The sequence below is a fragment of the Melospiza melodia genome, chromosome 6 (assembly GCF_035770615.1).
Source record: "Melospiza melodia melodia isolate bMelMel2 chromosome 6, bMelMel2.pri, whole genome shotgun sequence".
Classification (NCBI taxonomy): Eukaryota; Metazoa; Chordata; class Aves; order Passeriformes; family Passerellidae; genus Melospiza; species Melospiza melodia.
This window is the reverse complement of record NC_086199.1, coordinates 12686951-12710614: the sequence shown is the minus strand read 5'-3', so window position 1 is coordinate 12710614 and position 23664 is coordinate 12686951. Positions and strand designations below refer to the sequence as shown.

General features: G+C 44.4%; 1 protein-coding gene across 1 annotated transcript; it reads left to right on the top strand.

Annotated features, from left to right (window-relative positions):
- Positions 1-2030: 2030 nt before the first annotated feature.
- On the top strand, positions 2031-23664 carry HHIPL1 (HHIP like 1). The gene is made up of 9 exons (XM_063159985.1): positions 2031-2297; positions 6995-7641; positions 10001-10144; positions 10952-11280; positions 13471-13597; positions 13892-14037; positions 16899-16980; positions 18805-18887; positions 22200-23664. The coding sequence occupies exons 1-9, from the start codon at positions 2031-2033 to the stop codon at positions 22706-22708; spliced, it is 2334 nt and encodes a 777-aa protein (XP_063016055.1). The 3' UTR covers positions 22709-23664.

Genomic DNA, 23664 nt, shown 5'->3' with positions numbered 1-23664 from the left:
CCCTCATTCCATGAATGGGAGAATCCAGGCAGAAGCACAGTGTCTTGGGAATAGTGAGTTAAGTCTCCAGGCAGAGCTGGGAAGAAAGGCAGAGCTGTGTGCTCTATGCACCACACCACAGATCCCTCAAATGCAGCCCAGGAGCTCCTACCTGTGGCCTGGGAAGCCTCAAAACTCAGCTGACAACAAAATAAGGCATCTTTAATTGAGTGATCTCATTAATAAGCCAAGACAGCTCCAGTCTCTGCTTCAGCAGAGCCTTGCCTGTGAATTGCTGAGCAGCCTGAGGGGCAACCAAACAATTGCCCTGCCTGAAAGAGCAAAACAGTGGTAGCTCTGGCATGGGAGGTGCATTGTAAATGCTCACAGGGAACTTCCAGAAGGTATTTTATGCTGTTTCACAGCGATGAGCAGACCGAGTCTGTAGTTCTTGTTCTACAACTCGCTGCTAAATATGCACAGCATTTAATTTTCCTTTCATTCCTGAAACATTTTATGGATGCCAAACTAATCAAGAACTCCAATAGCAAATCAAGAGGCTATAGGATAAATCTCATTATCCAGAATATGTTTGGCTACTGCAATCCATTCTTTATATATTAAGCATTGTTTCAGTGTTAATTAATAGTGTCTAATAATCATTATAAACACTGAAACAGCAGCCAGTGTTAACCACAGGAATAAAAGATTAGCTGGGATGAAGAGGGAGATGTCTTTACATCAGGTTTTTTATGCAATATGGAGTTGCATAACTGCATACTCATTTTTTGCATGGCTCTCAAACTTTTAAGGGCCAGCAACTTGATCATGTGCTTTCCAAAGCACTTGCAAACATTGTCTGTGAAAAAAAGCATTTTTAAGTGACCAAAAATAAAAAGGTAGAGAATTCTCAACTGAGATCATTGGGTATTCTGGTTGCCTGCACATTTGGAGAGTTTTGAGTGACCTTAACAGCAGTTACATAAGCATATGGAGAGAAAATAAACTTGTATTAAACGTGTAACACATATGGTCTCCTGACAGGATGTTCCAAGCCATGCAGTGATTTTATAGTCCACGAGCACTGTACAGTAGTTCTTTGGTCTCAAAGTAGGAGTTAGAAATAGTAAATCACCATGAACTCCATTCTTTGTCTTTGAGGGGCAGTCGGTGTGTTAATATTAAAATACACAATACACTTTGACTAGCTGTGTTTAACAGCAAAGAAATGCCATCTGCCTGGGACTAGATCTTATTAGCTGATAACACCACATATGATATGGCTATATGAGGTGCATGAGGAGTAACTATTTTCCTGGGGTGTGCCATGAGGAACATTAGGATAAGTAAAGTGTCCTCAGCAGTTTTGTTTTATTTCATTTGGGCAAGGGAGCACCATTCTGAGTGCTTCACAGAGCAAAGTATGTCACCTGGGCTGCCTAGGCCATAGAGACTACACCAGACCTCTTCTTTCCAGCCTCAAAGCTAAATCTAATCAGTCTCAGCCCAGGATGAGATTGACAAAGGATGCAGAAGCACTAGTTGTACTGAAGTTAGGTTTTCTTGCTATTAAACATTAAACATCTTGTTATTAAACATGTCCATCAGCCGCATAAACTCCGAGTGCTATTATTCTTGTCTGGGTCACACAAAACCCTCAGCGGCAGAGCCGAGTCCTGCAGACATCCCTTGAGGAGCCGGCCTAAGGAATCAGTTCCCAGGCCCAGGGTGTCACACTGCGGGGCTGTGTGACACCCTGTGCCGGCTGTCCAGCCAAGCACCTGCCTGGCTGCTCTCTGGGCGGGATCAAAACAAAACCTCCCGTCCAAAGGCACCGCGGAACCCCGCGGGTGCGGCCAGCGGCGGTGCCGGCCCCGGGGAGGCCTCTCCCTCGGCAGAGCCATGAGGGGCCGGGCCGGGCGGAGCGGGGTGGGGGCAGCGCTCCCCGGGCCGGCCGTGTCCCGGCAGAGCCATGCGGAGCCCGAGGGCGGAGCGGGGCGGGTGCAGCGCTCCCCTGGCCGGCCGTGCCCGGGCCGTGTCCCGGCAGAGCCATGCGGGGCCCGCGGGCGGCCCTGGCGCTGCTGCTGGCGGCGGCGCTCGCCCCGCGGCCGGCGCGGCCGCACCCGCAGTGCCTGGACTTCAAGCCGCCGTTCCGGCCGCCGCGGGGCCTCGCCTTCTGCCGCCGCTACGGGGAGTTCGGCTGCTGCGACCCGAGCCGCGACAGCGCCCTGCTCCAGCGCTTCTACAGCCTCAGCGCCAGCCTCGACGAGCGCACCTACGCCGCCTGCGCCGGGCACCTGCAGGAGCTGCTGTGCCAGGTGAGACCTTCGGGAGCCCCTGATAGACTGCGGGGATCCGCCGTGCAGGGCTCAGCCACGCTGGGCTGGTCAGCCGCTGCACGGGGCTCTGTGTGGGCATGGATGCTTCTATCCCATCGCAGTGCTTTGGCCCAGGTGTGTGTGCATCTACTCATGCAGGGCTGCTTCGAGCCCAGGTATGGATGCTTTGGCCCAGATGGGTGCATTGATCCCACGGGTGCATTGATCCGGTGCACTGGTCCAGGCACTTTGGACAGTCGAGGGGAGTGTGAGCCATGATGTGAATTCCCAAGCCCAGGCTGAAGTACCCACCCACAGGTACATCGTCCATGGAATTGGCGCCTGGGCACAGGCATGGGTACATCATCCCACACATCAGAGCATCAGGGGTAGCACAGCAGCTCATGTGCTACCAGGCACTGGAAGGAGTGACTGTCCATCATCGAGTATTCCAGTGGACTTTTTCTTCTTTGGCAGTTGTCTAAAAGAGGAGCAGGGATGTTGCTCTTCTTTAGTTTAGGAGCAGCAGTCTCTGAGATAGGTAAGTGGGCAGTTCAGTTTGCACAGTCTCCTCCCCTCCCAGAGTTAGGATACCAATGTGGTGAAGAAACCCACAGGGCACCTGCCTGCACAAATCTTGCTCCTTGTTATGACCAGCTGATGGGATCAGGAGCTTTTTTTGTATTGGGTTACTTTTAGCAGGAGCCAGATGCTAACAGTCCTGGGGATGTGTGCAGAGCAATGCCTGTGGATGTGGCCCAGGAACCTCTGTGGTGGTCATCCTGCACAGGGGGGAATTTCCACTCAGAGCTGATGTTCTGGGGCCAGATATGATAATGGGATGATCACAGTCTGCACAGAGCAAAGTGTCTCACCCTATCATCAGTGGAGGCCTCGCATGTATGAAAATGCCCCTGAGACAGAGCAGCTCAGCACTGTGCAAGTGTAAACCTTAAATTGATTCAGACAGTGGAGTCTTGTCTGCTGTGCTCAGATGGCATCAAAATGACTTTTCAGAAAGCCTGCTCTTAGTATTTTGCCACTACCTCCTTAAGGTGTGAAGAGAAAGACAACACTTTTCCACACCAGGATTTATAGAATTGACTTCTATTTCATCTCACATTGTACTAGAAGCAAAAAACATTTGAATATATTTCTGCAAGAAGCAGTGTCTAAGAGTCCATTCGCAGATAGGACACCAGTTAGCAACGTGTGCTAAGCACTCCTGCTTCTGGAAGTGATAACTAAGTCTCCTGTGTTTGTCAGAAAACAACCATTGAAAATGTCTTCAGAAGCAGAGAAATATTTCCCTGTGGGAGCAATGATTCACTGAAATGTTCTGATGAGCTCAGTGCATCACCAGCCCAGATGTGGCCACACACCACTGCCTCTGGCTGCACAAGCACGTCACAGAACTTCAGTCATTGCAAACACTCTAGAAACATTCTGCTTCTATTCATTCATTGTATATACAATTTATATCCTAGACCTGAATTACCTGTGACTTACTCAGCACACTTCTGTCTCCTTCTGCTCACAATTCATGATTTCTCTCAAATGTGATCAAATTATTGTGACAAGTGTCTCAGTTTGTGCTTGTGGATCCCTGCCTTTTCCTGAATTCATAGAATAATAGAACAGTTTGATTTGGAAAGGACCTAGTCCAACCTCTCCTGCAATAAGCAGGGACAGCTTCAACTACATCAGGTTGCTCAACTTGTCCTTGAATGTTTCCAGGGATGGGGCTTCTATCACCTCTCTTGGCAACCTGTTACAGTTGCCAAAGGAGGTGATGGAAGCTCCATCCCTGGAAAATACCCTCATTGTAAACAACCTCTTTCTTAAATCTGATCTGCATTGACCCTCTTCCAGTTTAAAGCCATTACCTCTTGTCCTATCACTACACCTCCCTGTAAACCATCCCTCTCCAGTTTTTCTGAGGAAGGTGCCATGAGATTACCTTGGAGCCTTCCCTTCTCCACCACACTGCAAGAGCAGATGCCTCACTCTGTTTCTCAGGGAACAGCTTGCTTAAAGGCTTCAGTTTCCACATGGAGGTGGTCAAGGAATGCCAGGGATGTTGTGGAGGTTAAATGCTTTTCTGAGGAGTCCTGTTGCTTCCTTCAGGCTGATAGCAGCAGTAAATAAGACATTGTCTGATGTGGGTGTTCCATCAGATTCAGACTGTTGGAATTCCCCAGATAAGGAGCTGCCACTGAATTCCTGGAGCAGACAGGATGCATTTGGTTAGCCTGCCTTAATATGACTTGTTTTGTTTTCTGATGAGTTATTTTCATATTACAAACTTGTTCCAGCCCTACTAAAGTAACTGATCATCTGCCCAGTAGTTTCCTCGGTCCTTGGACCACATCATAGTTTAAAATTAATGAACAGACAGCATCATTTGGAAATGACAATTTAGATCTAATATTGATTCTGGGCTCTGACTACGGGTAGAGCTTCTTGGTATTTTGAGTTATGTGAACATGACAGGATGATGTGAATGCTGAAGGACCACAACATTTGCTTTCTAAGCAGAGAAATTCAGCAAAAGGCGTGAGGCTCCATCTCTTCCAGAAAAAAATTTGGAAAATATTTCACATCTTGAAAATACCGTAGGACGTGCTTAGGTGCTTTCAGGCTAGTGGTAGATCTCTGAATTTCAGTGCCAGTGTAATGCTGCTGTAATTAGCTGTATGCCACCAGGAATGTTGTAAGGAGGGGAGAAGTTGCCCACAGCTTCTATTCAGACACAGCTGAGGCTGTGGTGAGCAGCCTGCAATAGCAGAGACAGGGAATCCTTGTCTCTGGGCTGTTTTTAATTCTGATGCTGAAGCCAGGGCATTGCTTTGTAATGCATAAGATCCCTGCTTGCTTTGAAAGAGGCTTTCACAGAATGAGGTACACCTGAGTACTCGAGTGAGGGGCCTCCTCTGTCTGAATGGGAAACCTCCATAGGCAACAACAGATTGAGCTCCCACCCAGCCCTCCCATCAAATTCCCTTTCTGTCTCATTTCAATTTGTTTTCTAAGGCAATTTTTTCAGTCATTACAAGTGAATTGACAAATGCTCTATGTCTTTCTGTCCCTGGCACACCTCGTGTAACCAAGCCAAGTGTGTTACCCAATCTGCCTGGGTAATTTTGGTGTTTTGTTTCACAAGCAATCTTCTTTTTACCACATTAATTGCTGCTCATTTGGAAGCTTAATAACCTTCATTTTGCAATGAATGGCTTGACATTCCAGGAGGAAAGCTTATTGTACACTAATGATCTGTTATATGGCCTCTCAGTTTATTATGGTATGTAATGGAAAATAAAATAAAAATTAAATATTGTGTATGCTCATCAGCTAATTTAAACAGTTCGGAATCTCAGATGTTATATCTTTTCAGCTATTGAATAGAGTTGTAATCTGCATTAATAAATGTCTCCCTATAGATCTAGAAACAGCTCCCTATTTTTTTTTTAATTAAGCTGGTTTTGCTTAGTAAAAGAAGCAGCAATGCCAGATAGGAATTAAAGAATACAGAATTTATTTAAATAGTGGTTTCTCTTCTGACCTTTGTTGCCTCAGGTATTTACTGAAATATAACTTTGAAAATAATTGAGCCTCCACAGAGTCATGTTGCATTATTTGAAGACCACTTTTGAGGTGGTTGTTGGGAAGATGCATCATAACTGGAAAATATTGTGTTTATTACAAGCAAAAACCCTTGCAAAACAGAACTGAGTAACTTTGGTCAGTTTGTAATTTATAGACAGTTTTACTGAATTGCAGCTTTTTCATAAGGAAAATGTGTCTGTAGGAGTTCTCGTCATGATTACAATGAGCTGTGTGAACTTGATCCAGTCCTTAAGCAGATTTCCAAGGCTGCACCTTCCATAAACAAGGGTTGAGCTGCAGCTGCTGCCAGGACCTTGCCTGGATTATGGCTACTTGTGCTCACTGGCTGAAATCCTGTAACCTCAGCACCCCTCACAGAACTTGGTGACCCATGCCATGATCATGAGATGCCTTTCACCACTCCTGGCTGGGGATATAAACTATCTGTGGGCAAAGGTCCACCAGCAAAGGCAGCTGGACCCAGGCAAGGATGGTGTCCTCCCCTCCTCCTCCCCTCTCACATCCCACTCCTTCCAAGCTGTAAATCACATCCATGTTTGAGATCCATGCCTGGATTATCAGATGGTGATGAGGTATCAATGTCCCAGGCTTTGGCCCTGATGGCCTTTCCCATTCTATCATCAGTGTGCAGGGCCTGAGTCTTCTCAGCTAATTCTTTGGTTTCACTTCTGCTCGGTGATTAATCTTATTATAGATAAAGTCAGAGCATCCAAGGAAGAAAAGTCTCTTTTTCCCCAGTACAGTCTGCTAGGGTGATGTAGCAACATAGGCGTCATTGCAGGGTTTTTTGAAGAGTTCTGTGGTTGGAATAAATCATTAACAGCTTGAGGAAGTCAGCTTTCACCAGGAACATTGAAGATAATTTCCATGAGTGCTGAGACAAACCCCCTCTCTAAGATCTTTCCCTCTGCTAACGTATCTTCAGAATAAACCACAACATATCTTGTAATTAAGATGAAATATCTCCAATTAGTATCACGTCTCCAATTAGCATCACTGCTCAGCTGTTTCAAATCTGATCCAATAAAGGACTTGAACCTTTTTCTCCCTCCCTCCCTCCCTCCCTCTAGGAGTGCTCTCCATATGCAGCTCACTTGTACGACGCTGAGGACCCCTCCACGCCCGTGCGGACGATCCCGGGGCTGTGCCAGGACTACTGCACGCAGCTGTGGCGCAGCTGCCGCTCCATCTTCCGCGCCCTCTCCGCAGACCCAGAGATAACCGCGCTGGAGAACAACGCGGCGAAGTTCTGCCGCTACCTGTCCCTGGAGGACGCCGACTACTGCTTCCCCCACCTGCTGGCCAACCAGCACCTGAACCAGAACCTGGGGCTGGTGACGGCCGATGCCGAGGGCTGCCTGCAGCTCTGCCTCGCGGAGGTGGCCAACGGGCTGCGCAACCCCGTGGCCATGGTGCACGCCAACGACGGCACCCACCGCTTCTTCATCGCCGAGCAGGTGGGCCTGGTGTGGGCCTACCTCCCTGATGGATCCAGGCTGGAAAAGCCATTCCTGAACATCAGCGAGGCTGTGCTCACCTCGCCGTGGGAAGGAGATGAGAGAGGCTTTCTGTGCATTGTCTTCCATCCTAAATTCAAATTTAACGGTAAAGTGTACGTCTACTATTCAGTTGAAGTTAATTTTGAAGAGAGAATCCGAATCAGTGAGTTCAGAATTTCTCCCACTGACATGAATGCCTTGGACCATGGTTCTGAAAGGTATTGTGCACACTTTTTTTTAAGATCTTAGAGGGCCATGTGCATTTTTAAAGACCATTAATGAATGACACTTATTTAGCTAAGTTTTTGCATTCCAGAGTGCTAGCATGTTAGTCCAAGTCCATGCCTAGTGTATTGAGATGCAAAAGCTGTGTGTCCTCCATGGATGAACTGCAAGTGTGCAGGGCTAAAACATGTATAGTTCTCAGTTCTGGCATGTCAGAGGACTTAACCAAACATGGATTAAACAGTATTTATAGTTAGTGTTTTGGGGTTATTGTTGGGTGGGGCTTTGAAGTTTGTTTGTTTTGTACTTTTGTGATTGCCCTTTAAAATAGACATCTGCAAAGAATGAGTGAAATTCATTCCAAAGCCAAAATTTCCAAAATTAGTATAAACATACTAAATGATACCAGACCAAAGGTGGATTTAGTCCCATGTTTCTCTATCTGAACAACAACTCAACCCTTTGATATTACAAATTTAATATCATATTAAATAAAACACATGTCACCATGGTATTATGGAGTGCATTTTAATTGGAAATGTCATTTGTTTGAGTCTGGTCTTGCAGTTGTTCCACATTAATATACACAGATGATGAGAGACTTGTTTGTGGAATCAGGCTCACAGATTTATAACCTGTTGCAGAACTATGTTCTACAACATATAGAACCACTATTGTATATGTTAGTTATGTGTAATACGTATATATGTAACTATATATGTATATAGTTATAGAACCACTGTTTTAAGAGACCCTTGGCTGTTACTAATTCAAAGATTTTTTCTTCATTATCTGGATTTTATGAGGGGCTTTCCAAACACCCAGCTGTAGATGATTCTAGCTCAAAAATACACAAAATGATAGCCTAATGATAGAGAGGGGATACTGGTTTATAAAGCAGTTACAGCAATGCAGTGTAACCAGCACTGTAGATGACAGGTAAGGGGAATTACAACGTGGCACTCAGGAAAGCAAATCAGAAACCTGCAGATATCAACAGCCCATGAGCTGTCTTGTTTAAGAATCCTCAGGCCTTATGTTTGTAACAATTTCTGTGCTTACTTAGCTTATGGTTAGTACAGCAAAAGCTTAAGAAAACAGAATTGTGCTCCTATTGTGCTTGTGTAGGCTCAGGTCCCACTGACTTCATCCTGAGCTGCTGCCCAAAAGGGAGCTCAGGCTGACATGTGCTGTGCGCTGCCTTGGCTCAAATGCATGTGTCTGTTTATCCTCAGATGTTTCTCAATGAATTTTGGTTTTTTCCATCTTCAGGATGCTGAGGAAGATTCACCTTTGTGTCCATACAGGATCCTCCCTCACTCCTTCTGTCAGCTGGAACCTGTGCACTTTTGCACAGTTACCTTATCACAGAAGTGCTGACATTTAACAGGACCTAAACTCCATAGCTGGGTTCCTTCACACAACTCACAATAACTATCAATATTTCAGAATGGAAAAAAACTGTCTAAAAATGAGGTGGTGTAAGTAAGTGTTATAATTTGCCTTATTAGCTATTAAGATGCACTGCCATCATGAAATCTGGACTCTTTTAGAAGCTGGAAATAATAAACTTCAGTTGTTATACTTAGGAACCTCCACTGCATGTATATGTGGCTTTACCATTCTATGAAATTATAGTTTATGTATTTTCCCCTTTCATGCTATGGAAGGGCTTCCAGGGCCATAACATAAACAAATAAAATAGAGAGTTTGGGGTTAAAATTAAGGCAAATTTTGTTGGTACTTCTTTAAATAACCTTTGGTAAATTCACTTTGTTTTGGGTCTGCTTTTAACTGCTTCTTAAACTCAAAAGGTCCTGAGTGTGTAATTATCATTTAAAGATTCTTCTCTCTCTAAGAATTTAGCTATTCCTTAATGTTTGAGAAGTTTTATGTTCGCCTTGAAAGTGCCTGGCAGGACTGTGCCAAAAGCTGTACAGATGTACAGATGGACTGGAGTCCTTTCTCTTACAATTTCAAGTTGGTTATAAGCTCAGATGCCTTTTCTTTAATAAATTATAAAGAAAAATAAAAAAGAAGATTAACAGGGAGGAAGAAAGAATCAGAGGAAAGGTTTAAGCAATTAAAAGTATATTTTGTCATGTGATTTCCCAGACTTTCCATATTACACAATTTGGTGTTTCTGTAATCTGGAAAATATGTTAAAACTATTTAAGGTTAGAAAATCAGCTATGCCCCAGAAAAAATCAGTAACATGGATATGGAGGAATTTGTACCAAAACCAATCTGTAGCTGCTTCCATCTGTCAAGAACTACATTGTCATGACGTTTCTCTGCCCTTTGCATAGTGCTTGTGCAGTAGGAAATTGCTTTCTCCCCGTTTTCACTTAGGATAATCCTTGAAATTGAAGAACCTGCTTCCAACCATAATGGAGGAGAGCTGCTCTTTGGAGATGATGAGTATCTCTACATCTTCACTGGAGATGGAGGCATGGCTGGGGATCCTTTTGGCACCTTTGGAAATGCCCAGAACAAGTAAGAGTGTGTTGGAATAATACCAATATAGCCAGACGGGATGTGCCTGAGCTTGTCTGGCCCTTGGTGCTGAACACAATAGTGGCAACTGTGGTGTTTCACCCCAGAGACACTTTTGGCTGGCTGGGTGCTGCAGCTGGGTGCATGGTGACAAGTCCAGGCATGCAGGAGCTGCAGTGACTGTGGGATGGAGCTTTCCCTGTAACAGGGTCTGCTCCTTGGGTTTACCTCTGGTGGAGAAGCTTTAAGGCGATGGTGAAGGAAAGGAGTCAGTTTTGATAGAAGGATTTGATCCAGAGATTTATTCCTGGCCCACAGGCCTCTGAATCCAGCAACAGCTCCAACAGAATTCCCTGAATCTTGTGGTTGCTGGCTCTTTTAACCCTGGGGAGGAGGGGAGGGAAGGGGTAGGGATCCCACCAACCAGGTACATAAAAGGAGGTCATAAGGGACAAAGGACACCTGGGTGGCCCAATCCCCCCACAGGGGTAGAAAGCATCCTTTGAATCTGCCAATCACTCGACGCTCTTCTGGAATTCCAGGATTGATAGACAGTGCTGGGAGGAGAAAGGAGAGGTGATGGACACACCTGGGATGGAATTATCGGGGAGGGACCCGAGGTTCTGAGGTAAACCCTGAAATCACAACGCAACAGAGTGGATCCATCCCTATGGCAGCTCCAGGGTGTGGGAAATCAATACTGTGAAACCCTAGACTTTCCAACCCGATTCCCACCCCCCCAGTTCTGACTTTTTGCCAAGGTCTAGCCTTATTTCTTTACCTTTTTCATTGCTTCTCCCAATGCAGATCAGCCCTGCTGGGCAAAGTGCTGCGGATCGATGTGAACAACAACGACCGCGGGCCCCTGTACCGAATTCCGCCCGACAACCCCTTTGTCAGCGACCCCGCGGCGCGCCCCGAGGTCTTTGCCTATGGTGTGAGGAACATGTGGCGCTGCTCCTTCGACAGGGGGGACCCTCACACCAAGGAGGGGAAGGGACGGCTCTTCTGTGGAGATGTGGGGCAGAATAAATACGAAGAAGTCGACATCGTGGAGAAAGGGAAAAATTACGGCTGGAGGGCGAGGGAAGGGTTCAGCTGTTATGATAAGAAACTTTGCACCAATTCTTCCTTGGGTAAGTAGATGTGCTCTTGTTTTTGTGGTGTTCACATTCTCTGAACAGGGAGAGGCATAATTCTCTCTCCCAGGGTTTTTCCTGGGGAAGGCAGTGAGAAGCACATAGCGAGAAGAGAAAACAATTCTTATCTCTGCTTGCTGCTCCTGTTGTTTGGCACTTGTAGAATGTGTTATGGAGATTGTTTACCGAGAGGGATTTCTTAATTGGACACCAGTGATGGTTGTTTTTGATTGGCCAATTGAGTCAAAGCTGTGTCATGACTGTCTAGAGACAGTCACGGGTTTTTCTTTAGTATCTCTTTAGTATAGTTATAATATAATATTAGTGTAATACAATATAGCTTAAAAAAGCATTTGTTCAGCATTCTGAAATCATAGAGTCAGAGCACATTATATATATTGGGGTCACCCTGAATTGATACATTTTTAATTCCTGCCTTCAAAGCCTGGCTGCTTGGTGGTAAACACACCTTTTTGAGATGTAAACCTCTGCTGTCCCTCTAGAAGGAAACTGGCTTGGGCATAAATACTGAAAGTACAGATGTTACTGTTTCTGAGTTAGGAAGAAAGTGAAACATGCTAGCTGTTGTTTTTCTAGGTGATTTGTGTTGTTAGTGATTCTGTGGTTTAGAGGGAAAATTTCATCTTTGCCACATAAAATAAGCTTTTGGCAGAAGCAATAAAAATTTGGAGGAATTGTATTTTTCTCCATTACTCACCCTTATTAAAAAAAAAAAAAAAAGAGAAAAACACTGACTGATCAACCCTTATGCACGCTGCCTGCTCTGCAGGTAACTGAATGGATGGTGTATTTTCATTTCTTTTAGCTGTGCCACAAAGAAAAACTTCATTTTAATTTAATTTCTTTAAACTGTTCAAAACTGGATTGAGGGTGTTTGCTGGCTGGCTAAATTCCAGTGAATATGTGAAGTCAGAACATATTGAGTTGCAAGGGCTGATGTGGACCATGTCCTGTGCTGGAACCTCTCCTCAGAGATTCAGGGGGCAGTGGAGTGGGCTGGCACTGATTTGCATTAGCTGAGATTCTGACTCTTCTATCGTCCATGTGCTGTGTGTTGTTGTCTAATTTTCTTCCTAATATTAACTCAGGTTAACTTCCTTCCTTTTATTAGCTTTGCTATAAGTACAAGTGATTAACTATTTTTTTTATAAAAATGTCAAGAGCAGGGAGCAGATTTTTTGCACTCCCTTTGCTGAAGCAGTTGTCAGAGAGCTCATTTATTGCTCTCCTGTGTGACAGTACCCACATGAGCATTCATGGCAGACACTTTACTGAGGTCCCCAGGGATTCAGAGCAATTTTTGATGACTTTAGAGACCCTTTGTTAGAACAGTGAAATGTCACAGCCCCTTTAGAATGATAAGTACAGCTGAAGTGTGGAAAACACCTGCTTTAGAGGAAATTCCCCTGCTGCAAATTTCTTGCTGGCAGAGCTGCTGGGTTTGCTACTTGCAGCATCTGCTCCATGGGCAGGGAGAAAGGCTGTGAGGATGAGGAGGAAAGGGTACCAAGAGGTGAGCCAGGAGTTTCAAAAGAAAGGGGAGGGAGCGTCTAATGGAGACCCTCAAAACCAGGACATCTCTCTCCGTTTTACATTTGTCTTATGTTTTAACTTATATTTCCCAATGAATATGCCTGTACTACATCATTCATGCCTCTGCCATCCCATAAATATTTGATGGCCCTTTCAAGTTGCTTCTCCATCTCAGAGGAACAGAAGCTATTTGTGCTGACATCTGACATATCTTTTCATCAGTGCCTGCAGTCTGGAGTCACCCATCTCTTTTTTCCCTTTCACCACCTAGACAAAGCTGCATTGGGCAAACATTTCCTGCATGGGTGCAGTGGCTCTAGGAGTGACCTGTGAATTTACAGCTAAACCAGACAAGCTCTGTAGAAATGTGCCTGAAGTGGCACTAACAGAGATGGATTCTACTGGGAGGAGAAGAGCTCAGGAGAATGCTGAGGTGTCTTGGTGAGGGACAGGGCAATCAAATGTGATTCTGAAAAGGTGAAAATCAAACTAAATACAACTCCATTGGCAATTCATTTAAATAGAAGATGCACCAGGGAACCTGATTGTACTCTGCCAGTCTCAGAACAATCCAGATAAAGAGCTATTCTTCAGCATGTGCAAAACAAGTCACAGATCTTTTCTGCCTTTCAGATGATGTGCTTCCAATTTATGCATATCCACACAAAATGGGGAAATCTGTTACAGGAGGCTACGTCTACCGAGGCTGTGAGTCTCCAAACCTGAATGGCCTGTACATATTTGGTGATTTTATGAGTGGGTAAGTAAACACTTAGGGCACTCACAAAGTTGTACCCCCAGCTAAAATTCCCCCCAAAATGGCCTGATAGCCCTTCAACCCTCCTCTCTTGCTTTTCCGTGGGCTTGTGTTGCCCTTGAAGACAAGGAGTTGCAGGGTATATCATATATTTGGGTTAATATTAAACAATCTTTCACTCAGAGAAGCTGCAGTTCCTCTTGCAGCTTGTGTGGGCAGGAAGCATTAAATATCCATTCATGTGTCCATTCATACATCATCTGGGTCAGGCTGTGGAAGTGTTCTTTTGCCTTGCAGACGCCTGATGTCTTTGAAGGAGGATCGTGCTACTGGAGAGTGGCAGTACAGTGAAATCTGCATGGGGACAGGACAAACGTGCATGTTCCCTGGGCTTATCAATAACTACTACCAATACATCATCTCCTTTGCTGAAGATGAAGCAGGTAATCTTTTAACTTTGTGTCACACTCAATGGCATGTTTGTGATTTCTCTTCAGAACAAAACACCAGAGAAGGGATCAGAGAGGGCAGTAGGTTGTGGAGAGGCACAGCATGAGTCTTTAAAATGCCAATTCCCAGCATCTCCCAGGTACCAAAGCAATGTTACAGTGCTAATTTTGAGGTCTGAGTGCCATGCAGTGCCTGCAGTGGGAGATGGAGTCAGCTGCCTTGGGACTGAGTCTGGTGTGCTGGATATGCTGCTGCCCTTCCCTCTGGAGAATAGGGAGCAGAGGGGGCAAGTAGAATAAAACAAACTTAGAAAAGAAACCTCATTCCTCACAGTGCCATGCCAAGGGAAATGCAGGCCTGGGAGCCTGAGAAGCTGAGACCCAAGGGAGAGCAAGTCTATCCTCTTGTCTAGTTGAGAAGGCTGTGGGCATTATTAATGGATACAGGGAAGCAGATGTCAAGAGCAGAAATTATATATCTGCTCACCCTGGGCTGAGGTATTTGTACCTCTCAAGATGAAGCAGAACAAAAGTCTGTGTTATGTCTTGCATGAGGCATCAGCAAAAGAGTCTTTAAGACCATATTTTATTAGTGCCAGCTGGATTTTGCCTTGCATAGGACTGAAGGATCTCATGTGTTTTCATGACTGCAGGCATTTTGCTTTCTGGAAGGGACCTGCTGCTGTGATTTGAAGAGGAAGAAATAAAGAGTCCTGGGGTGCAAGCTGGTGGTTTCTCCCACTGTTTGTACAAGGGTGTTGCAGAATGTGCAGCCCATGCAGCCCCTGGCTGGGGGCAGGCAGAGGATGAGCCCCACAATGTGTGCTTCATGTGTGACCCAGCAGTGCAGGAGTTGTGCTCTGCCCTGCTCCAGGGAGGTCTTGGCTCACGATCACAAGCACCTGCTTCCAGAATGCCCCAGCTTTTAAACATCTGTTTTTTCCTGCAGATTATGTCAAGTTTGGATGTTGCTCAAATCATATAAATGCAAATTTTACCTTGTGAATGCAAATCCTCCAAGTTAAGTATTAGCTTGAAAGTTTGACTTTTTTTTAGAGTTAAATTCAATTTTCTTTAATGGTTAATATTCATGGAATTTACAGCTATTTCACAGTGCTGTGGTGAGAAGGATATCTTAACCCAAAATCAAATAATTTAGTTCAAATCAGCTTTGTGCCAAGTGCAATATCAAGCTGTTGATTGCAGTCCTTGCTCATGCACATGAGGATGATCTCCCTCATCCTGTGCTTGTCAACAGAGTCTGAACAAAGCAGGGGTGAATTGCTGCCACCCTTTTGCCCTACACGATGCCTTGCATAAGTATGATTGAGCTGAGTGGAGATTTGGGCTGGAGTCTTTTTTCAGAGGCAGATAATTGCCTTGTGTTTGCTTTATAGTAATGGAAAGAAATCTGTTGATAACAATGTGGTGAGGTTGCTTTATCTGCTGTGAGCAGCCTTTTCTTCACCTTTTTTGTGTACTAGGAATCTCATGTTTGACAAGTTTGCCACACAGTTTATTTTAACAGGGTTTTCTTCACAGAAGCATTGAAGTTTTGGAGTTGTTGCTCTGATGGATGTTAATCTCCCTGCTCCAGTGGGTGTGTAAATGTCGTGGGGAGATCTCTATTTATGGCTCATTGCACAGCAATTACAAAGCCATCAGCCCCATCCCTGGCCAGCAGAACCTGTCAGAGACACCCCAGCACTGTGTCTGTGGGTCACATGTGTGTAGCCTGTGTGCTTCATGGCCTGAGCATCCAAACTCCTGCCTGGTAACTTCCAGGAAAGGGGCAGGATGTAAAACACACCTCACCACAAAACCCAGTGCCAGCAGTTTCCTGTCCCCTTGGACCAAGGCTGCCTCTGGCCTGTCATTAATGAAGCTCACCAGGAAAATGAAGCCACCAGCCTGGGGTAGGCAAAGGTTTCTGCCCTGGGATTATCTGGAGGAGCTCAGCCCAGGGCAGCACAGGAGAGGAGGAAGGAGGATGGAGACTCACCTCAGCTGCCACCAATTGCCCATACATTCCTTTGGTCACACTGACCTCTCTGTTCCTTCCCCTCTTCTCCCTGGATTACCAATAGAACACCCAAAAAAATCTGCCTTACTCAGTAAGTGTCTTGCTTCTTTTTCTATCTTCTCTCTCTCTTTTTTATTTTAATATTGCAAATATATTTTTTCTCTCTGATCCTTTTTGTTGCACTTCTCAAGCACTTGAGCTCTCAAAATAGTGCCAGCAGGACTGTTTATCCCAGTCTGCCCTGCACAACAGGAGAAGAAGGATAGAAATGCAGTTAAGAGAAAATAAGTCAAATAAAGGGTGATGGACATTGTTTGGTTGAAAGTTGAGCCCTGCACATGTGACCTGACAGAGCTGTGATGAATCAAATGCCTTTTGTGTGACAAATGCCTTTTGTCTGGGGTATGTCTCACTCTGTGAGTGTGCTAGAGAAAGCAAAATCTTGTTCTCCTGTAATTCACCCCAAAGGACTGCTTCATCCAAATGAGCAGAAGACAGTGGACTTTCTTAATTTCTTTTCATTTCAACAAAAGTAATTCAGGGTTTGGCTGTTTTACTTTAGAGAAGTCAGAGGACACAGATCATAATGAGATGACAAGGAAGGTGTGGGCAGGTGAACCTGCAGTGGAAATTTGTCCAAATAGTAATTCATGACAATTTGTAAAAGCTGCTACTCACTAAGAGTATTTTATACCAATGGACTGCAGATGACTCTCAGACCTGTGATACAGAGTTAATGCCTTTGTGCTGTAAAAGACAGAAACTCCATGGACAGTTTTCATGGGTGTATCTGGTTTGTTTGTTTTGTTTTTGTTTTTTTTTTTTTTACCAGGGGAATTGTACTTCCTATCTACTGGTGTACCAAGTGCCACAGCTCCCAATGGAGTGGTGTACAAAGTGGTGGACACCTCCAGGTATGAGATGTTCTTGTTGCAAGGCCTGATGATGGTGCAGTGACTCCTGGTGTGGATGGTGTGGATGTGATGAATCATGTTGGCTGACTAATTAACTCTCCTCCCATGCTGGGTCCTTCTGGGGAATTCAGTCAAGGGACATCTGGAGCAACCCACTGTGGGTCTGCTTTGCCACTGCAGTCGTGGGGATCTACATGGTGCCAAACTTTTGTGGGGGTTGTTGGTGTTATGTGGGTTTGGAGATTTCCTGAATGCTAAAGAACTATTTTATGGGTGGCTTGTCTTTCTTTGGCAAAGTTTCTCTAGATTTCTGCCCAAAAGGAGGCACTTTTTCTCAAGGTGTTTTTTTTTGAGTTCCTCTCCATCTCTTTTTTCATCTCCCACAAGAGCCCTGTTTCCCCAGACCACGGCAGCCAAAACTGGATCAGCATGACCTGCAGTGCCTTTTTGGGCAAAGCAGACATGAAAATCAAAGAGTACATTCTTCTCAGTGTTTCAAAGAGCAATATGGATTGAACAAGAAAAAAGGACCATCATTACACCTCCTGGTTTCCATGTGCCTGTATCTGAGACTGGGCAAGGCAGGGAATAGCTGTGTTTTATGGGAAGACTTACAGCTGTTTTTTCCATCTTCCTGTTTTTGAAGTGTTACTATTATTGGCAGAACACCAAGCTACTTTCAGCCAGAAATGGAGAGTGAGATTTTTTTATAGTTTTTTTTTTTTAATGGATTAAGTTTGCAGCTTTAGCTATCTGAGGATTTTGAACCAAGCCACTTGTCTAGTTTTACATTGAAACCAATCCCCAAACTTAAAAAGCCCCCAGATCTGTCATGTGTTTCCTCCAACTCTTTTCTGTCAGGAGCATTTTCCATTATCTAATGCAACAGAAGAGTTCCTGTAAACTGTGTATGAAGAAGCTGGTATTACGCAACCTGTGCAGAAATAGAGAAAGCAGGAGTCAAACACCAGCCAGTGTTTAAGCTTAAAAACCAGTGAGTTTAAGCTTAAAAAAACCTTCATTCATGTTCAGAGTACCAAAAAAAGTAATTGGAAAGTTCATAAAAGTAGGGAACATCCTTGTATAGACAGTTAAGAGAGAGGCTGTCTGCCTTCCACAGAAATGCAAATGAAAACAATCCTAATTGCCCAGGAGTTTTATCCTCCAAATGCATTTTTGAACCAGTTTAAAAACCTCTGAAGAAGTCTGAGGATTACCAAGACCTCTGTCATAGGAAAAAGTGGTGATGAGCTGGATGTGACTTCCCAGAAGTGAAATACATCTCTGTGGCAAACAAATTGTGTCAAAATAAAGCACCATACTAAGACAAAGCCTCTGAGGAGACACTTAGAGTTCTTTTCTGAAACTAATGCATTTTTGGCACGACATTTGTTTGGGCTTTCTGTATGAATAATAGTGTGTTATTTTGCTTCCGTGAAAACAGTCTGAAATCTTGCATACACATGACCTTTGTGTCAGATGTTCAACATATACTGTCTAGTTTTGTAATTTTTATTTTCATTTTGATTAATCTCTTTCTATCGTGCTTGAACCTGCCAATGTTTTATTTCCTTAATGGCTTCAATAGTGTCAACTGAAAACACAGAGGACTCCACTGCCTTGTGAATATTTGGACTTTCATCAATGGTGATCTGTGATTCTTTAGTTATGTTTTCTAATGTAAGAGATTAGTTGCATCATTTAAACAGACTTTTTTTTTTCCTCAATAAGAATTATGTTCTTAGAAAAACAATGGGAAGCAAAGTGTTGCAATGCCAGAGGAAAGGAATTAATTGTGCAGTGTATGTGTTCCTTTCTTTCAAGGACAGCACCACCAGGAAAGTGCCGAGTTGAGCCTTCGCCAGTGAAAGTCAAAAGCAAGCGCATCCCGTTTGTGCCAAAGGAGAGTGAGTGCAACTCTTGCTGTTCATTATTGGTTCATGTTAGCTGGCAGTAGATACAAACTCCAGACTTGCACTATCTGTCCACATATGTGGAAAATACCCAGAACTTCACTCTTCAGGATATCCTCAAAATTAAATCTTTCCAGATGTTTTGGATCTGAAGAGTTGGTTCAAATAAGTCATACAGTATTTCCCCTTTCCTGGCCATGTGAGATTTCCTTTGTAGTTTCTGACCTTGTTCATTTTCCCTTTTTCATGCTACATTGTACACATTTCATTACCACCACCTTGGTTTCCCTGTAACTGTGCCTGTCCAGAGACCCTGTGGCCAATGGTGCTTTTCAGTGACAAGTGATTTTTTGCAGTATCTTCAGGCAGTGGAGAGGATATGATGGGTAAAGGGCTGGGAACTAGTTCACTGAGCAAGATGAGAGCTGAGTCATTGTTAGTTGAAAGTGAGAAAATATGGGATGAGAAAATGCTCCCAAAAGAATCAGTGATCACACACTGAGGTGAACTTTTGGCTTACCCAAACCCTCCAGGGCCTTTTCGTTGCTTCGTGCTGCATGAAGTATTGTACTGCTAAAGCTGGAATAGTCAGTGGAGCTGAATCTGCAGCAAGCCAAGTACTCTTTATGTGTGGTACAAAAACCTAAACACAATATTAGGATCTTATGTGAGGTATAAAAACCTAAACACAATATTGGGGTCTTATGTGAGGTACAAAAACCTAAACACAATGTTAGGATCTCTAGGCAGTATCACTGTTCTTTTCCCCTGTGCTTTTAATTTACACATGTAGGTACCTAGGCAGCACCCCAACAAATTCCCTTCCAACTCAGCATAGTCCATGAACTTTCATAGTCCATGAACAAAGCTAATGGTACTGCAGGAACTCCAAAATCAGGATACTTTTATTTAATTTTTAATTACATTAATCACGTTACATTGCATTTGAGTCACTGACGGTTCCTACAGCTTTGGCTTCAGGGAATAATGAGGGCACTCAGCAACTTGCAACACTGAGTCTTTAAGGTGGAACAAACTCTAAGGCTAATTATTGACTGCTGACATGTCTGAGCACTCAGTATCTTCAGAGATGTTCTCCTTTTCCAGCTGTGCAGGCAGTTTCCAAATATTAGTAGCTTGGTTCATGTTCAACCATTTTTGTCTGTTTCTGCTTGTGCATTATTATCTACACAAGTCCAAAGTTCGGGTTTTTAAACTACACATATAACTAAATCTTTTGGGCTTGTTTACAAGGTAGCTTTTTCATAAATTAAAACTTAGAAATGGTGGGAGAGATTCTACCTAGTGTATCAAGAGCTACACTCTCTTTTTGGTGAAAAATAAGCATGTCCATTTTGATTCAGAAGCATGCAAACAAGGATGTGTAGCTGTAAATATTTATTGTTTTGGTTAGTATTTAGTCAGTTATTTAGTCTTTTATTTTGGTTAGCATTTAGAATGTAACAGAATCACCAGGGCATCTGCCTTGTATTAGCTATGAGTGCATTTTTTAGAACTATATTTAATAAATAGTTTAATAGAGAGTATTATATAATGAGAATTTGATCCAGTGAGGTGAAAAGCTCTCCCAGGTGACCATTTGCTTTCATGCAGTCCTACACAGTATTCAATCAGTCCCAGGGTTTTCAAGTGCTTTGCCAGACCAGGCTCCAGCAAATGAGCTGTGCACAGGTAAGGCCTTCAAATCTGTTTCTTGCCTTGAGAACCACAGCTTTCAAAGAAGGAAATATTTTCATGTCATGAACACAATTCCTTTTCAAAGAGCATGTGTTCCAAACACATGGACCACTGCGAGGGTTTCTCTTTTGGTGACAATGGATACTAAGCACAAATAAGACAGTGGTATTTTTCCTCCTCTCTGTACTACATACCAAATGATGAATGAGGATGCGTAAATCTGGGATATAATTCAAAGTCATGATGTCTTTGCAAAAATGTCTGTGACACTGTCCCAGCTCTGTTGAATGTTATTCCATGAAATTCTGAATTGCTTCCTTCTGGCAAACTAAAACTTATTTTTAAGCTAAAAATAAAACACATGTGAATAAGTAAATCCAGTAACACCTGGAAACTGTGACAGCAAAGAATTTTCATCTCTTCAGAGTTCAAGCTCTTTTATTTTTTTTTTCCTCTTTTTTATAAGGAAGAACAAACCCAACCCCAAATCCTGTTTTATGTGTTGTCCTGGCAACTCTGTTCCTCTTGCACATTCCAGTTGCCAGAGAGAATTGATTTTGAATGTTCCTGATTTCAGCTCCTCTGAATAAAGCATCTGGCCCAGTGGGGAGGCCACGCTCTCCTCTGGTAACGATCCAACCCTCAGTAATGAAGAGAAGAGCAGAAATAGAGCCTGTCTCTAAAATGCTTTCGGTGGCTCTTCACTGGGATATGGTGAAGAGCTCCTCTCCTGACTGTGGAGCTCCAGCACCGACCCTTTAAGGGCCAGGCTGGCATTTGCCAAGAAACCTCTTGGAGCTTCCTTTTTGGGAGAGGCTCAGTGTTGGCATTGAGCCCCGTGCTCCTCTCTGCTAGCTAACAGCAGCCGACATTTCCACTGAGGAAATACCAGGTCGCTAAGAGTGTCGTTGCTTCCCAACAGGACCAAGTAGACAAATTCCAAGAAATTAGTTATACAAGTCAAAAATCAGCACTGGTTTTGTGAAAAAGGGGGGTCAGTCTCCCCCCAAGCCCCCAGCCCTCAGATGGGGCTTAACCCCGAGCAAGGCAGGCTTATCTGGATAACTCAGTCCCTTTTGGAGACAGAGTGCCCAAATACCCAGTCAGCTCGTACCCTAAGCAAGCTTAGTGGATTTCAGCTCTTTAGTGATTCTCAGCTCTCTTAGGATTTCAGCTCGAGCTTGCTTGCTTAGGGTTCCTTTGGGCTAGGGGTAGAAGCAGATGGCGAGAGAGGAGAAGAAGGGTCCTGGTGTCCCACAGCTATGGTTTATTGAGGGGTCTGTGAAGTGTTCCAGCGACAGCTCTTCTTCTGCCGAATGGGCTAAAACAGCCCCTTTTTATAGGATATAGGGGGATCCAAACTTGTCCAACAGTAAGGGTTAGGGGAAAAGTGGCCTATGGGGTTACAGAGACAAGCTATGGGTCAAGAGGCAGAAGACAGGAGCTTATTTTGCTGTCTCATCATGATTCAGCAGTTCCTACTGTTAAGTCTCAGCACACCACAGAGCCATAGCAAACTCAGAGCCTGCTACACTTTCGTATAGTTGTCTTCAAGCATTGCCCAGAGACTGACAGACTCACGGTTCTCTCTGCCTTTTCCCCCAACAGAGTTTATTATGAAAACACCACCACCACGTCCCCGCCTGCAGCCCACGACCGAGGCTCCGTGGGGAGGCGTCCCCGGGCCGGGCAGAGCCCCCCGGCCGGGGAAGGGCCCGGAGGAGGAGAAGGGGCAGCGCAGGCAGAAGAAGAAGAAGAAGCAGGGCCCCGGCAATGGCGCGGTGCGGCTGATGCGGCAGGGCCGGCGCGGGCGCGGCCGGGGCCGGCTCGAGGTGTTCATCGACGGCGAGTGGGGCACGGTGTGCGACGATGGCTGGAGCCTGCCCGCCGCCGCCGTGGTGTGCCGCCAGCTCGGCTTCCCCCGCGCCGTGCGAGCCGCCAAGAAGGCGGAGTTCGGGGAAGGCAGCTCGCTCCGCATCCTCCTGGATGATGTGCAGTGCTCCGGGCAGGAGAGGACGCTGCTGGAGTGCTCCCACGCCGGGGTGGGCACGCACAACTGCAAGCACGAGGAGGATGCTGGCGTGGTGTGCGGCCGGGAGGAGGTGACAGACCGGTGACAACAGCCAGCTGAGGGACTTGGAGACATCCCTCTCTTGCCCAACTCTCTAAACCAGCTGCAGTATTGAGGAGGGTGTGCCCTGCCTTGAGGATGCTGCATCTGTTCAAAGTAATCTTATGTTTTCTTCATGTTTGTCCTCATGCATTTGCCTCAGAGGGAAAAAAAATGAAGCACTGAATTCAGTCTGTGGGCAGGGGCTGCATTTCTATGGGCTTTTTTGTAGAAAGAAACCCCCAGTCATCAGCCTTTATAGATCAAAAAAGAGATGCATCCTGTTGCCCTTTCCCATTTCAAAATACAGTGTTCTTCTTTCTCATTTCAAAATACACCATTCTTCAGCTGTGCATCACAATGTTTTGCCAAAAAATAAGTTCCCAAATGACTGTTTTTCACTCTTATGGAAGCATTTGCATTGTTTGCCTTGCTTTGCCACCTGCAGATCTAAGCTGGGGTTTCTAAGGACGTGCCTTTCTAAATCTGTGCCTTTCTAAATCTGTGCCTTTCTTTGCAAATTATAAAAGTATATCTATTTTTTTTAACCTTCCACTCAGTAGTTTAAAGGAAAATTATTTTTTCTGTAATGCTTTTTATTGGTATAAACCTATTGGTCATGAGGGTAAGCAAAATCAGGTGATTTAGAAGAAACCATAGTGTACTGCTTGGAAAATATTTCTGCAGTTTATATTAGCCTAAATGAAAAGAAAATCTAATCCCTTTTACATGAACAGGATTGAAAATCTGTCCTTTTTTAGATGGACAGAATCATTATGCAGTTTAGCTCTGAAGATACTTTCGTACATATTTTTCCACTTTCCCAGACTTTATAACATGTACATGTTTTTCCATTCAGTTTTTCACAGGTGTGAATGACTAGACAAGAGGTAATGTACTGGGGCAATAGTCCAGTAATATTTACCCTTTTTTTAGAGGATATTAAAAAAGAAGCAAACAACA